Genomic DNA, 15,039 nt, shown 5'->3' with positions numbered 1-15,039 from the left:
CCAGCACAGAGCCTACTTCAGTCAGTGGGCTAGGGCAGCCTCTTTGGAAGAGCTCTGCAGCTGCTGTGTGGCCTGATGAAAGGCTCCCTTCCCTCCCCTTAGACACCTGGATTTGTCCCTCGATGCATGTGTGAGATGTCATCAAAATGGTTCATCTAGCTAATCAGAATATGGCTTTGGACAGTGCCCCTAGCCAAACTCTAAGTTTTAAAAAGCTGAAGAATCAGTTACATCAGAGTCCCTAAGGGCACTGATTTGTGCTCCTGAAAGGGGAAATAGGATAGCAATAATCAGATTTAAAATAGGCCAAACCCTATTTGCTTTGCACACAGAAATAGAAATCATTTATAGTTAGGGCCATACCAAATTCACAGTCCATTTTGGTCAATTTCATGGTCACAGGATTTTAAAAATAATACATTTCATGATTTCAGCTATTTAAATCTGAAATTTCAGTGTTGTAATTGTAGGGGTCCTGACCTAAAAAGGAGTGTTGTGTGTGGGGTGTTGCAAGGTTATTGTAGGCTGAGGGGTTTGAGCTACTGCTACCTTTTTGTGCTTCCTTAAGAGCTGTGCAGCTGGAGAGCAAGGGCTGCTGGCCGGGAGCCCAGCTCTGAAGGCAGAGCCAGCTGCAGCACAGAAGTAAGGATGGCACGGTGTGGTATTGCCACCCTTTCTTCTGCGCTGCTGGTGGTGAGGTGCTGCCTTCATAGCTAGACACCCAGCCAACAGCAGCCATCCTCCAGCCGCCCAGCTCTGAAGGCGGCGCAGAAGTAAGGGTGGCAATACCGCAACCCCCCTAAAATAGCGTGACCCCCCTGCCACTCCCTTCTGAGTCAGCACACCCAAATTGAGAAACGCTGGTCTCCCCCATTAAATCTGTATAACATAGGGTAAAAGCATCCAAAAGACCAGATTTCACAGGGGGAGACCAGATTTCACGGTCCGAGATGCGTTTTTCATAGCTGTGAATTTGGTAGGGCCCTATTTATAGTCTGATTTTTAGAGATGTTCAGCATCCATATCTGCCTCTGAAGTAAACGGGATTGAGGATGCTCATCATCATTGAAAATCAAGGTGAAATGAACCCTTCTGCCTTGCTATCCCTTCACGTAAAATGGAGATATATCAACCTATTCATCAATGAGGTCATTATTGTTAGGTAATGTGTGTAATCATAGAATCATAGGACTGGAATGGACCTTGAGAGGTCATCTAGTTGAGTCCCCTGAACTCATGGCAGGACAAAATACTATCTAGACCATTCCTGACAGGTGTTTGTATAACCTGCTCTTAAAAATCTCCAATGATGGGTATTCCACAACCTCCCTAGGTCATTTATTCCACTGCTTAACCACCCTGATAGGAATTTTTTCCTAATGTCCAACCTAAACCTCCCTTGCTGCAATTTAAGCCCATTGCTTCTTGTCCTATCCTCAGAAGTTAAAGAAAGCTTTCTTTTTTTTTTCTATCAGGTTGGTTTGACAGGATTTGTTCTTGACAAATCCATGCAGACTGTTATTTATCACCTTATTCTCTTCTAGATGTTTGCAAATTGATTGCTTAATTATTTGCTCCATTATCTTTCTGGGTACAGAAATTAAGTTGACTGGTCTGTAATTCCCTGGGTTGTCCTTATTTCCCTTTTTATAGATTGGCACTATATTTGCCCTTTTCCAGTCTTCTGGAGTACCGTAAGTGGTAACATTTACCTGAGTGCACACACACAATCTTTTAGTAGCTGGGGGTCTGGTGGCACCCAGGCCCTGGCCTATTTTGAGAATTTTTTCTTGAAACTTTTTTCGATATATTGGTAATTTTGCATAGACATCAGCACAAACAGCTGGCTCTGTTTTACCTGGAGTAAAGGGTTAGTGATGACACAAAGATTTCCCACACAGCCTATTGTACATACACTGTATTGGTTTAATTGGAGGAAACCCTAACAGATTCTCTCACTGACCTTCCCAGAATCCTATGGCTGTCATTGTGCACAGAAGTATGTTCATGATGGATAGGAATTATTTATGATTTAGAGAAAGGGGAGTGGGAGGGAGCAAAAATTTGTTTTGAGAGGCCTGCCCAAAACTGGTAAAATCAGCTCTGCATTGACATCAGCATGGCTACCCGTAGGCAAACAGAATGGTGCATATCCATAGCAGAGAGCCAAGGACAAATTCATACCCCTTTAGGAGGTAGTTTAATCAGTTAAATGTATTTCAACCTAAAATATCCCACCTTGAGTCAAAAGGATATTGTTGGAAAAAGACAGTCCATCTCTTTTCTTCATCTCTTCCTCTGTTGTCCACAGGTTAATTTAAATGGGAGAAAATATAAATTGTTACTTCATAAATCAGGCTTCTTGGGTACTAAGGGATAAATTCTCTGACTAGTGACCTTAATTGCTTCTTCGGTTCTTTTTTTCTCTTCACAACAGTGAATGTTGTTTGAACAATATATAATTTCTTACTTTCAAGTGTACTACAGTTGTCTCTGCTAAATGCTCAGTTTAAGTTCTGAGGCTAAATTTTGCACTTGACACACAAGCGTAACTTTGCTGAAGTCAGAGTTATGTGCATGGCTCTCAGGGTAGAATTAAGTGCTTCATGAGAACCTGCAGGCAACGGCTTTTGAAATGAAGTATACATGTCTGATAGGTGCGATTTTAGAGTTCAGCTAATAGATATAGTAAACGTTTGTGCCTGTATTTCACACAACTGTTCTTAAACAAGTTTGTGAAAACCTACTTTTCTAAAGGAGAAGAACAAATTCATCATTTTTAATATCAAATCTATTTTTAAGATGGCCCATGTTAGCTTTCAGAAATTCATTTTCTTTAAATGGCTCCATTGTCAGTAGGTCACAAATTTCGGAAGCTGTCTTTAGGCTGTAGGCAATTTCCTTTTCATTGCTCTCAATTCTAAAGTTTGCTGACTTTTAGTGGTTGTTGTACCTGTCTCTTACTGTACAGTGCATCAGCGTTAATACTCTGTTCCAGCCCATTTACTCCGTACTGGTCTTCCATGACTAATCCTGTGTTAACTATGATGTTTCAGAGCTTCCTGGTGGTTTTGGCAGGGGATCAAGGATTGAATAGTTAATGAAATTAAAAGCATCTGTTGGGAACCTGTCATTCTGGGGTATGGGATTATACTTACAGCCAAATTCTTAACTAGCATAACCTCTTCAAAATACAGATAACAGAACTATAGGAAAGGAGACAAACTCAGTCACAACCAGGAGATTACTTATGATCTATTTTAATGCTATTGGTCACATGACTGTGCCTCTGCCTTCCTACCCCATTTCTTGAAATTACTTCAGTTTTCCTTCACTGAATGTGCAATTGTAGCAGATGCCTGCATAGTCCAACCCTTCAGCAGCTAATCAGTTCCCTTTGCATACTATCCATTTTATAAATTAACATAGATCATTGTGCAGCAAGTGTGACTAAGCTTTAGTAAATATATTATAGGCACAGCTGGTAGCTAACTCCCCCCATGATTAAGATTACCTGACACTTCCCATTAGAAGACCCTATTTTCAGTTGCTTATAATTTTGCCAAGCTGTAACCATTTTGGCTGAAATTTTCTGTGCCGGGTGTCTGCCTCAGGCTGAATTTTTTTGGAAAATTCTGTCAGAATGATTCAGCTGTTTCTGAGAATGAGGTTAGGAAGAATATGTTGTTTTGCCAATATAAAATACTCTGGTGATTTTTCTTTGAGACGTTTTAGCACCCCATGCAGTAAATTTGACAAAGTTATAAACTTTATAAAAAACCTCAGTTCACACATGCTTAGTAGAGACTTCTTAGACTTGAACAGCTAAATTCCTGAAGATTCCATCCACACTGAGCATACTCCACTCCAGGGATGAGCACTGCTTCCTCTGCATTTGTAAGTTTGGACTGCTGCAGGCTGTGCTGGATCCAGACCTGGGCCCCTGAACTGAGAGCAGGGAGCCTGTTTCTTCTGTGCTCTCAATGACACTTGGTTGGCCCAGGCAGCATGGAGGAAGATACTGTGGGATTCTAATGCAGTGGGGACTGAAGGCTAGCAGGGAGAGGATAGGGAAATTGGAACTGGGAGTTGGGGTGAGGGGAGACTGGAACTGGCTGGGCAGGAAAACAGAGACTAGTAGCTGGGGCCGATTGTGACTGGGAGCTGGGGTTGGGGGATCTGCAACTCGATGGACAAAGAGACTGCAACTGGGATCTGGTGAAGGAAACAGGAAGGGGAGGGATAGACTGAGTTGTTGGTTGGGGGTTGGAGATTGAAATTGGATGAGGAGCCTGGGGAGGGACTGGGCATGAAAACCTGTGGGCAGGGGAAACTGATCTGAGATGGAACTGTTATCTGGGAGGAGAACTTGGTCAAGTTGGGCAAAGAGTGGGACAAGGAGCTGAGGGAGGGAGGCACTGAAATTGGACAAGGAGCCTGGGAGTGAGGTTGGAACTGGCAGCCAGTGAAGAAGGGAATGACTGGAGGCCAGGGTAAGAGAAAAGGAAAAATTGGATGAGAAGATGGGAAGTGGGGAACTGGGGCTGGTTGGACACAGAGACTGAGGACAAGGCGCTGGCGGTAGGGGAGAGTGGAAACAGGAGCCTGGGCCTGGGAGTTGGGTGGACATGGGCTGGGACAATGGTGGGTTTGGAGGGATGAGACTAGGACTTGCTGGGTAAGATGACTGCGTCTCGGATGAGTAAGCATGAGGTGTGGAAAATTGTGCTGGCTAGATAAAGAAAATGGGTCTTGGACCAGGAGCCAAGCGTATGAAGGAGACAAGACTGAGACAAGGATGGATTGGAGGGGATGGGGCAGAAGGAGCTACATTTGGGGGAAATGGGCAGAAGAGTCTTTTCCCATTAGGGCACAGTCCTCTCCAAAGCATGGAATGGAACCCCCAGTTCCTGAGTCTCAATATTCCTCTGCTGTCAGGAAATATCTGTGAGGCCTACTGGTAAAGTGTCTCATCTCCCTCTAGTGCTGCTCCACACTGGATGGCAACCTACTATTGCTGTCCGTTACTCTGTTAGCTCCAGTGGCAGAGGTCTGTGTACTGGATTGAAAGTTTCCTTCAAGCCTGCTTATGGTCCATGTGAGTGTAAATATGATGCCACAGGATGGTATTTTGGGGTTAGTTTGTTATGTTTTGTTTTTTTCTTTCATTTTGTTTTTTAAAAACCTAGGAAATTGCACACATAAAACCTACTTTAAAACAACATAATTAAGGTTGCAAAGTCAAGCACTCAAAAGTTAGGAAATGTCAGAATTAAGGTTGCCTATGCAACCTTAATTTGCTCCCCTCCTTGTTCATGTGCATTATAATACAGTCATAATTACATGATCACATATATTTTTCCACTGGACCCCGTCTCTTTCAATGTTTACCTGCCGCATCCGCAGGTTCGGCCGATCGCAGCTCCTACTGGCCGCGGTTTGCCGTCCCAGGCCAATGGGGGCTGCGGGAAGTGGTGGCTAGCGCAACTCTTGTCCCGTGCTGAACCTGCAGACGCGGCAGGTAAACAAAGTGGCCTGTGTGCCAAAGGTTGCCGATCCCTGCTGTAGTAGTTATTCTGGGGAAGTTCTGTGGCCTGTGTTATACAGGAGGTCAGACTAGATGAGCACAATGGTTCCTTCTGGCCTTGGAATCTGTGAATCTGTGAATATCACTCTGATAGCACTCAAGGGATATGTACACATCATTACGTAATATTTACTATGATAAAATAGCAAATGATTATATATATGTTTAGTAACAGTTTATTTTGCTTGTTTATTATCAATCTTACAGCACTCCAGGAATGCTTAGATGACTGCAGTTGTGTAGAAACATTCAGAGTACAGAGGCCAAGATTTTCAAAAGTGATTAGTGATTTTGAATATCTCAATTTTGATTGCCCAACTGGAAACCGCTTCGTTGGGGTTGTTTTTCCTGAAACTGCTGAGCATGTATGCTCTGAAAATTGGCCTCCATCCCAAGCTGGGCGCCCAAAATCCCTGTGATCATTTTGGACAAATTCAGAATTTTAGTTGACTGTGTTAGGCAAGTACATGAAAAATTAGGTCATTGGATTCCAGAATATTTATTGCTTCGTAAAATCTGTTCTACATAATGGAAATTCTAGTTCTACATGAGGTTTATAATGGAAAAAGCTTCTGTTACATATTCCTGAGATGGATGTTAATACGGGAATGCTGTGTTACAAGTGGAAGGGAATTTTAGTGTTGTGTCAAGCAACCTGCTAAGGAACCTGTGCCGCTTCCAATTCAGCAGTTTCTCGTTGGAGTCTGTTTTTGAAGTTTTTTTGTTGGAGTATTGCGACTTTTAGGTCTGGGAGATTGACCAGGGAGATTGAAGTGTTCTCCGACTGGTTTTTGAATGTTACCATTCTTGACGTCTGATTTGTGTCCATTTATTCTTTCACGTAGAGACTGCCCAGTTTGGCCAATGTACCTGGCAGAGGGGCATTGCTGGCACATGATGGCATATGTCACATTGGTAGATGTGCAGGTGAAAGAGCCTCTGATAGTGTGGCTGATGTGATTTTGCCCTTTGATGTTGTCCCCTGAATAAATATGTGGACACAGTTGGCAACGGGCTTTGTTGCAATGATAAGTTCCTGGGTTAGTTTTTTTGTTGTGTGGTGTGTGGTTGCTGGTGAGTATTTGCTTCAGGTTGGGGGGCTGTCTGTAAGCAAGGACTGGCCTGTCTCCCAAGATCTGTGAGAGTCTCAATACTACAACAAAAAAACTTCAAAAACAGACTCCAACGAGAAACTGCTGAATTGGAATTAATTTGCAAAGTGGACATCATTAAATTAGGCTTGAATAAAGACTGAGAGTGGATGGGTTATTACACAAAGTAAAACTATTTCCCCATGTTTATTTTTCCCCCTACTGTTACTCAGACCTTCTTGTCAACTGTTGGAAATGGGCCATCCTGATTATCACGACAGGAGGTTTTTTTCTTCTGCTGATAATAGCTCACCTTAACTGATAACTCTCATTATAGTTGGTATGGCAACACCCATTTTTTTCATGTTCTCTGTGTGTATAAATATCTCTTCCTACTGTATTTTCTACTGCATGCATCTGATGAAGTGGGTTTTAGCCCACGAAAGCTTATGCTCAAATAAATTTGTTAGTCTCTAATGTGCCATAAGTACTCCTCATTCTTTAAGGAAAGGTTACCATTAATATTATTTTATAGTTAGGCTAATTGATGTTAGGCTTTTTGCCAATTTTTAGCTCCTTTGGACAGTTTGGTTTTGCATAGGATTTCATTGAACCTCTCCTGCATTGTTTTATATCATTTTTATATCATTACTGAAGCCAAATCTACTGGCTTCAAGCTTTCTGTCAGCTCCTTAGAATCTGATACCTTAGTGTTGGACCTCTAGCCATTTGTGTTCTGAAACTGGTGAACCTAATGCAATGAAATGTTATACAGATTGCCACAAAGATCTTAAAATCTAAAAGTCTGATGATAATCCTATGCTTTCATCTCCATTTGTTTCTAGTCCAGCATGCATGAACACATGCTTGAGAACTCTTTGGTGACATAGGGGGCACAGACGTTCAAATTAAAGGAAAGAATAAGGATTATTGTTCACAAAGACAAATAATTTGGCAAAGGACCATGTCTTTGTATCTGTGTGTGTACAGAGTCAATCCAACTGGGACCTATGGATACTACTGAAACATAAAATATTGAACAGTACATTATATTGCTGTAGTGTCCAAAGGACCCAATCAGGATTACATTTTCCACTTCCAGAGCCTCTTCCCAACGAAGGTGATCTGGACAAATATGACCACTCTCTTTTCCCCCCCCTTTCAGCAAATGATATACAATTCTATAGAGCTTTCTTATAATTCATATAATAGAAAATAGTAATATGAATACAGCTTTGTTCTGTATCGAGTCAGCAAATTTTGAAGCTCTGATTCCTAACTATAGATCATTTATTATTTGTACTGCATTTAGTACCTTACGGGACTCTGATTGAATTGCTAATGATCACTTTTGCTTTGATGACGTTAAGAACTATGTTTGTTTTCTGACCCTTTTGGGTTACATGAACCTCACATTGCCTGATGCATCGTTTTGGATGGTCTGTGACTGTGTGTCAATTAATATAAACAAAACAAAGGATTTGTTTATTGGGGCTGAGGGCCAGTATTTCATCTCCGTGTCTCATTATATTGAGGTTAACTCCTCGCACCTATGTGTTTAACTTCTAATTAGGAACTTGGGATTTCTCTTTGACGCCAGTTTACTTGCCATCCATATTGGTGTATTAACAAGGTCATAAAAACAACGAGGAGTCAGGTGGCACCTTAAAGACTAACAGATTTATTTGGGCATAAGCTTTTGTGGGTAAAAAACCCACTTCTTCAGATGCATGGAGTGAAAATTACAGGTGCAGGCATAAATATACAGACACATGAAGAGAAGGGAGTTACCTTACAAGTGGAGAACCAGTGTTGACAGAGCCAATTCAATCAGGGTGGATGTGGTCCACCCCCAGTAATTGATGAGGAAGTGTCAATACCAAGAGAGGGAAAATTGCTTTTGTAGTGAGCCAGCCAGTGTTTTAATGTAGGAGCTGTAAAGTGCTTAGAACGCAGCAGGGAGCCAGGAATGTTCGGTTCTACTTCTTGCTCTGCTCTAATTCCCAGTGGCACGTTGGGCAAGTCATTCAATTTCCCTGTACCTCAGTCTAACCATTTTTGACATTTGGCCAATCTCGCTTGGCATTTCTAGTGCTTTAATTGAAAGGAATTGAGCCAGCTGCAGCTCTCTTGCTAGTGTAAATGACAAGTAACTTTCTGGATGTCAGTAGAGTTATGGGGCAAGTGAGAAGACAATCAGTCACAAGATGCTTTAATACCATATTAAATGATCTCAGAATAATCCCATGGTATTAGTCACATGTAGACATTTCTACAATTGTATTATTTAAGACTGGCATCCTCCTTGTTTAGTTTTTGTATAGTCACAGGACAACGAAAAAGCCCCCAAAACAAAATGTACAGTGAACTAAATCAATCTCTTGAGCTGTGTTGTGATTCCTGAGCTGTCTGGGAATCAAACACTGATTCCAGTAGGTGATAAACTCTACTTGGAAAGGTTTCAGAGTAGCAGCCGTGTTAGTCTGTATTCGCAAAAAGAAAAGGAGTACTTATGGCACCTTAGAGACTAACAAATTTATTTATTTGAGCATAAGCTTTCTGATTAATGCAATCCAATGAAGTGAGCTGTAGCTCACGAAAGCTTATGCTCAAATAAATTTGTTAGTCTCTAAGGTGCCACAAGTACTCCTTTTCTTTTTGCGAATACAGACTAACACGGCTGCTACTCTGAAACCTGTCATTATGCGAGGCACTGAATTTAGCTATATGGAGTGGAAGGATTGCATCTGATGAAGTGAGCTATATCTCACGAAAGCTTATGCTCAAATAAATTTGTTAGTCTCTGAGGTGCCACAAGTACTCCTTTTCTTCTTCCTACTTGGAAAATATCTGGTTGTCTAACTCATTTCATGACCTCACTCGCTTAAGGGTCAACAAAATGTCAGTTAAACACTATGGATGAGATTTTGAAAATCCCACCATGAAAGCAACGGTGACTGGAAAATAATCTAATGTCAACTACTTTTGCATTACAGGAATACAAGCGTAAGTTAGCCAGAGTATCCCAGGTGCGAAAAGAACTCAGGTCACGCATCCAGAACCTTCCTGATCTGTCTCGACTTCCCAATGTCACAGGCAGTCATGTGCACCTACCATTTGCTGGAGACATCTACAGTGATGATTGATAAGAACCTCTATTTCTATAGCCTCTGCTCTTCTGTGGAGTGAGGGGTAGGTCAGACTGATTGATAGTCCTGTAGTATTATTTTTGTACATTGTTGGAGAGTGGCGGGGAAAAAAAAAAAGCTCCAAATAATTTATAAGAATTGTTTAAAATATTGGTTTGTTTACTGTTTTATTGGCAAGTGAACATATAGGTACATTTATAAAAGGTGGCATCTGTATATTATTACGTTAAAAATGGGTAATTATCTTAAAATATTCATATCTTTTGTACAGATTTTGATCAGGTGCCCTGTAAGAAACTGATAAGTTTCCACTTTATTTTTCTTATGCACCCTCTACTCAGTGTAGTTCACTATATAATCAAAGTATACATTTAAGTTGCCACATTTCAATGGCTAGTGAGGCAATGGAACATTATGGAAATCATAATCTTATGTTTATAAGAAGACGACTGCAATTTATTTTTATGTGGAGTGTGATGTTACTGGTTATTTATTAAGTTAATTTACGCACCCCCAAATAAAACTATTGGTTTATTTTAAAGTAAATGTTATTAACCAACTTTGAAAGTGGAAAATATAAATCATGTTAAATTGAACACCTTAAATGACTCAAAATTGTGCTTAATTTTAATATTTAAAAGTAAACATTAAAAATACAGCATAAAAACTAAATATTTTAATTAGTACAATAGAAATGCTTTTTTTCCTGACAACTCGGTTTCTAAATTGAAGGACCACTTCTTTGTACAATAACCCCTTTCTGCCACATCCGTCTCCATTAACAAACCTGATCCCTGAAACGTGAAGTCATTCCACAGCTTCAACTATAGTATGCGGTGGTTACTCAGGACCATACCTATTTTTGAATGGCCATTATTAAAATTGGAAAGTGCTCAAGTACCATTTTACTTACACAGCATGATGATACTACAGGTAGAATTTTGTTGTCTGTGGAAACTTTGGGTCAAAGCATCCTCTCCCATGGAGAAGCCTGTCCAGAGAGGCCAATGAGTGCCACAGGTCCCCTGTGTCTAAGCCTCCCAGCAAACAACTTCTGGATCTTGGTCTCCTTTTCTTACAAGGAGGGGGTTTTCTCCCAGAAAATCTAGGCCACTGTGTGAATTAAACTGTAGAAAAATGTTGCTGAATGTATGTTTAAAAACAAACTCTATCACTGTATAAATGTGGTATTTGTATATGAGTAACTAAACTTATGAAAATAAAGTTGTTTACCCCTTGCCTTTTAAAAACACTAAGAGGCAGATGTTTAAGGGTATTTAGGAGCCTCAAGATGCAGCTAGATGCCTAGTCGGATTTTCAAAAGTGCCTTACTCGCCATTAATAGGAGTTAAGAACGTAGGTGCTCTTGAAAATCCCCCTAGGCTCCTAGCAGCATCCGTAGGGCCCTAAATACCCTTGAACATCTGACCCCAAGTGTTTGAGTTTGTTTTACCGTGTGAGGCTTTTTTAAGTGTTCTAGCAAGAAATTTGCCTAGAGAAGCTCTTTCATTGTAAACATTCATAGCAATATTAACAAATATCCACCTTTACTCATACTTGTCATACAAACTAAAGCTTTTTACATTAGTGTAAACAAAAATAAAGTTTTACAGCCAATTAATACTGTACCCCCTCACCCCACATTACACACTTAAAAACAGTAGTTTCTAAAATAAAATAGACTGAGATGACTCAGTATAATCCTGGAGTGAAATCCTGGCCCTACTGAAGTCAGTGGAAGTTTTGCCATTTACTTCAGTAGGTCCAGGCCCTGGAATTCTTGTTAACGATCAGCAGGATATAACAGCCTTCTTTTTAAAAATATTCATATTTGGACACAAGTACATACAGTCCTCTTTTGCAAAAAGTACCACAAATGGGCTGTAGTTAGATGGAAAAATCTATGGAGTGAAATTACAGGGTTTCTGCACAGCATCATTACTTTGGAATAGGGTTTAGCAGCCCACAGAGGGGTCTCAGAGAGTTTGGACCTTCACCCATTTCTCTGTGCATCTGAAGGTAACAGAGGAATGGGGTATTTACAAAGAGGGCCAGACTCTCCATGACATTTCCTGGGACTCTTCCTGTCCTCTCTAACAATATACCATCTAGACTGCTTCTGCCATGGCCTTTCAACCCATACCTGGCTCCAAAACACTTCAAGTCCCTCTTAGGTTTGCATGCATGAAGTAGGAACCTCTGGGAATTAAATCTGACTGGATCGACATTCATTTTTGCACACTTTACCCTGTAATTTGCAAGGAAACGATGCTATGTAGAGTTGTTTTCACTGGGAGTTTCCCACCCAAAAACCTGATTAAGGGGTTGTGAGATTCTCGATGCTCTGAGCTCACCAGCCTTCAACAGATTTATAGCCATCTGAGTGGGCTTTCTACTCATTTTATCATTCCACAGTGAAAACCAGCGTGGGAAGGATATGGACCATAATTAGAACAAAGGAAACTAGCTATGTTTTCGTAAGCAGAGTCAGGTATGTAAAAAATATCCATAATCCTCTTTTCAAAAGTACATTCAAGTTGAAGACTATTTGAAAATTAGATGTAGGTTAAGACTTTCATGGTTTAAATGTGTTCTAGTCAATTAAAAATGTAGCTATATAAATGTGTATGTACACACATTATTACTGCAAAGAAGCACTCTCCTTTTGTAAAGCATAGTACAAAATTTCTTATAAATGAAAACCAAAAATCAGATCAGTTATCACGTGAATCATAAATGCACAGAACAAATCAGTAGTCTCAATTCGTTCCAAAGCCGGTGGACAGCTCCGCCATTGAAGTCACTACGTATAGAGCTCCACTGGTGTAGAGTTCATTGTAAGATTAGAGCCTGGATTTTTAAAATATTTTGTTGTAAAAAGTTTAAACATTCATTCCTTCTCCACCTGCCTTAGTCAGAAAAAGAGCAGAAATCAATGTGTAAAAGTCAAGGAGAATCGGCACTGAACACCTCAAGGACAGAGAAAAAATAGACACTGACTTCACTCTGTTATTCTCTTAAGTTTTAGTAATATTGTCGTGTATCTATAGATGTATATTTAGAAGTGGTTAAAGACAAGGTTTAGGAAAAATGTATTTTAAAAAATCAAACTTTTCCTTGAGGTGAACGTTAACGTTGATATAATTTTAAAGTGAAAGTTTGAGAACTATACTTTTCTTCGGGTAAAATTTGCTGTAGCTCACTGCTAATGTTTTTGCCTCATGGAACTTTTACTTCTGTGGTGTGCTTTGTTTGTTTGGGGTTTTTTAATAGCCACTCAAAATTAGTTTGAAAACAGACAATTTCGGGGAGATAAAATGCTCCTTGTTTGTCACTAAAAGTATCTCATGGTAGTGGATGAATGGTGCTCCAACTGTCTATGTTTTCAATGGGAGTGACATCACAGTATCAATGAATTTGAAGTTTTAATACTGTAACACCATTCCCAGATTCACTGAAGGAGACATACAATATAGTAAGACACAACAGCAACCCCATAGGGTTGGCAGGTATCCTTAAGTTCTCAAGTACCAAAATGTAGCATATATACCTGTGCACAGGATTGTTCCCAGGTAGATAAAATGAGGTGTAGTCACCTAATCTGGATAAAATTGTATTTTGGTAATGTGACCCAATTGCACTGAAATCCAAATGACCTGCCCAAAGAAAGGTGGATACTAGATTGAAGCATTTTCTAAACATAAAAAATTAGATCCTTCTAGTGAGAGAGACACATTTATTTACTCAGTTATATTATATAGTGATCAGGAGTTTTTAGTGAAAAAGCATGGACCTAATCCTGCAGCCTTTAATCATATGAATAATACCTATTTGCAGGTAATTCTGCTGGTGTCAGTGGGATTACTCTCATGAAGTAACGACTAAAGATAAAATGATATAGTTGTAAAATTTTATAAAAAAATCTATCTAAAAATGCCTATTCTCCATGTTTTTGTGATCTTACAAACAAGTTTAAGATTCTTGGTTACAAAAGAATTGTAACTGTTGAAAAAAATAAATTGCCTCCTCTCTAGAAAGTTAATGTATAGGTGTCAGTAACATTAGCTTGTCTATTTTACATCCAGCTTCAACCTTTCATATATTAAACCAGTCAACGTTTCATGATTTCCCCCTCCCACCCAACACAATGAAAGCTACATGCTTTAAAATCTAGAAGTCAGTGGCAAAACATCCATGAATTTCAGTGTCTGCAAATGTGTCCTCTAGTGATCTCCAAAATTCATCCTTGCGTAGAGGGCCATCAAAAAGCCTGTGCACCATGTGGAGGATTTAAATGGATATAGCTCATGCATAGGCCTTTTACTGGCCCTCTGGCTGGGCGGAAATTCAACTTGTAGTACATATGGTAATAGAAAGTTATAGAGTTATCGCTGAAAGATGAGTTAATCAGCTGCAATGGCACTATTTTTGATGGGCTGGTTTTCTATTAATAAAAACACTTGGGATTAATTCTTGCTTGCTTTTCTCATGCTTGATATTCCCACTGACTATTTGTGGGAATAAAGCAGTTAGGATCTGGCTGTCAGCAACTTACTCTTAGAGAATCAACTTAAAAAATCTTAATAGGAATATTGATTATCTTTTTTTAAAATGACCATTCTGTCTTTGAACCTGTCTCAGTGTGTTAAATTATCTTCGTCAGCTTCTCCATCTTACTATTTAGAAGTCTAATTCCGATTTAATCTTTACTACATTAAAAAGTATCCTAGTAAGCATGATCCTTTTTTGTGGGAATTTGCAAAAATGCAATAACAGCACTTTGTAACTTGTTTGCAACAAAAATTTACTCATTTGTTGAAAACTGACAAGAAAGAAAAGATGTTTGAAATGTAAAAATGTTTCATTATTGTGCACTGCTCACAGAAGGTGTAATTCTTGTGTAATTTGTCCTCTAAATAACACCTCAATGTATAATGTTTTCATATTTAAAAGAATAAAACATTGTAAAAACATGATCGTAAATCAACATTATTTAATGCTTATATGCCCAACCTATGTTCTCTGAAATGTCTATATATAACCTCCATATATTGTTCTGAGTAACCCAAAACTGCACCACCATTTTGACTGTGGCTAGTTTAGAATAGTTACATTACTCTTTCTCAGTTGAGTGAAATGGCACTTTTAAATGAGGGTAGAATTTGTTCTAAAGGAAAGATATATAGTTTGGAGGTGAGTGTCTCTAAAAACT

At 39.6% G+C, this 15,039-nt stretch overlaps 1 protein-coding gene across 4 annotated transcripts in view; it reads left to right on the top strand.

The window, feature by feature from the left end:
* Positions 1-14,800, top strand: part of RPRD1A (regulation of nuclear pre-mRNA domain containing 1A) — a 68,041-nt gene extending 53,241 nt beyond the window's left edge. For 3 of the 4 annotated variants that reach the window (XM_048839290.2, XM_048839295.2, XM_048839297.2), the window contains one exon: positions 9,675-14,800. In XM_048839290.2, the coding sequence (XP_048695247.1) occupies positions 9,675-9,824 (150 nt within the window). In that variant the 3' untranslated portion in view covers positions 9,825-14,800. The remainder of the gene's footprint in view (positions 1-9,674) is intronic. The other variant, XM_048839291.2, reaches the window with a different exon arrangement.
* The last annotated feature ends 239 nt before the right edge of the window (positions 14,801-15,039 follow it).

Source organism: Caretta caretta, chromosome 2, assembly GCF_965140235.1.
Source record: "Caretta caretta isolate rCarCar2 chromosome 2, rCarCar1.hap1, whole genome shotgun sequence".
Taxonomy (NCBI): Eukaryota; Metazoa; Chordata; order Testudines; family Cheloniidae; genus Caretta; species Caretta caretta.
The sequence above is the reverse complement of the archived record's forward strand: the minus strand, read 5'-3'. Positions and strand labels throughout refer to the sequence as shown.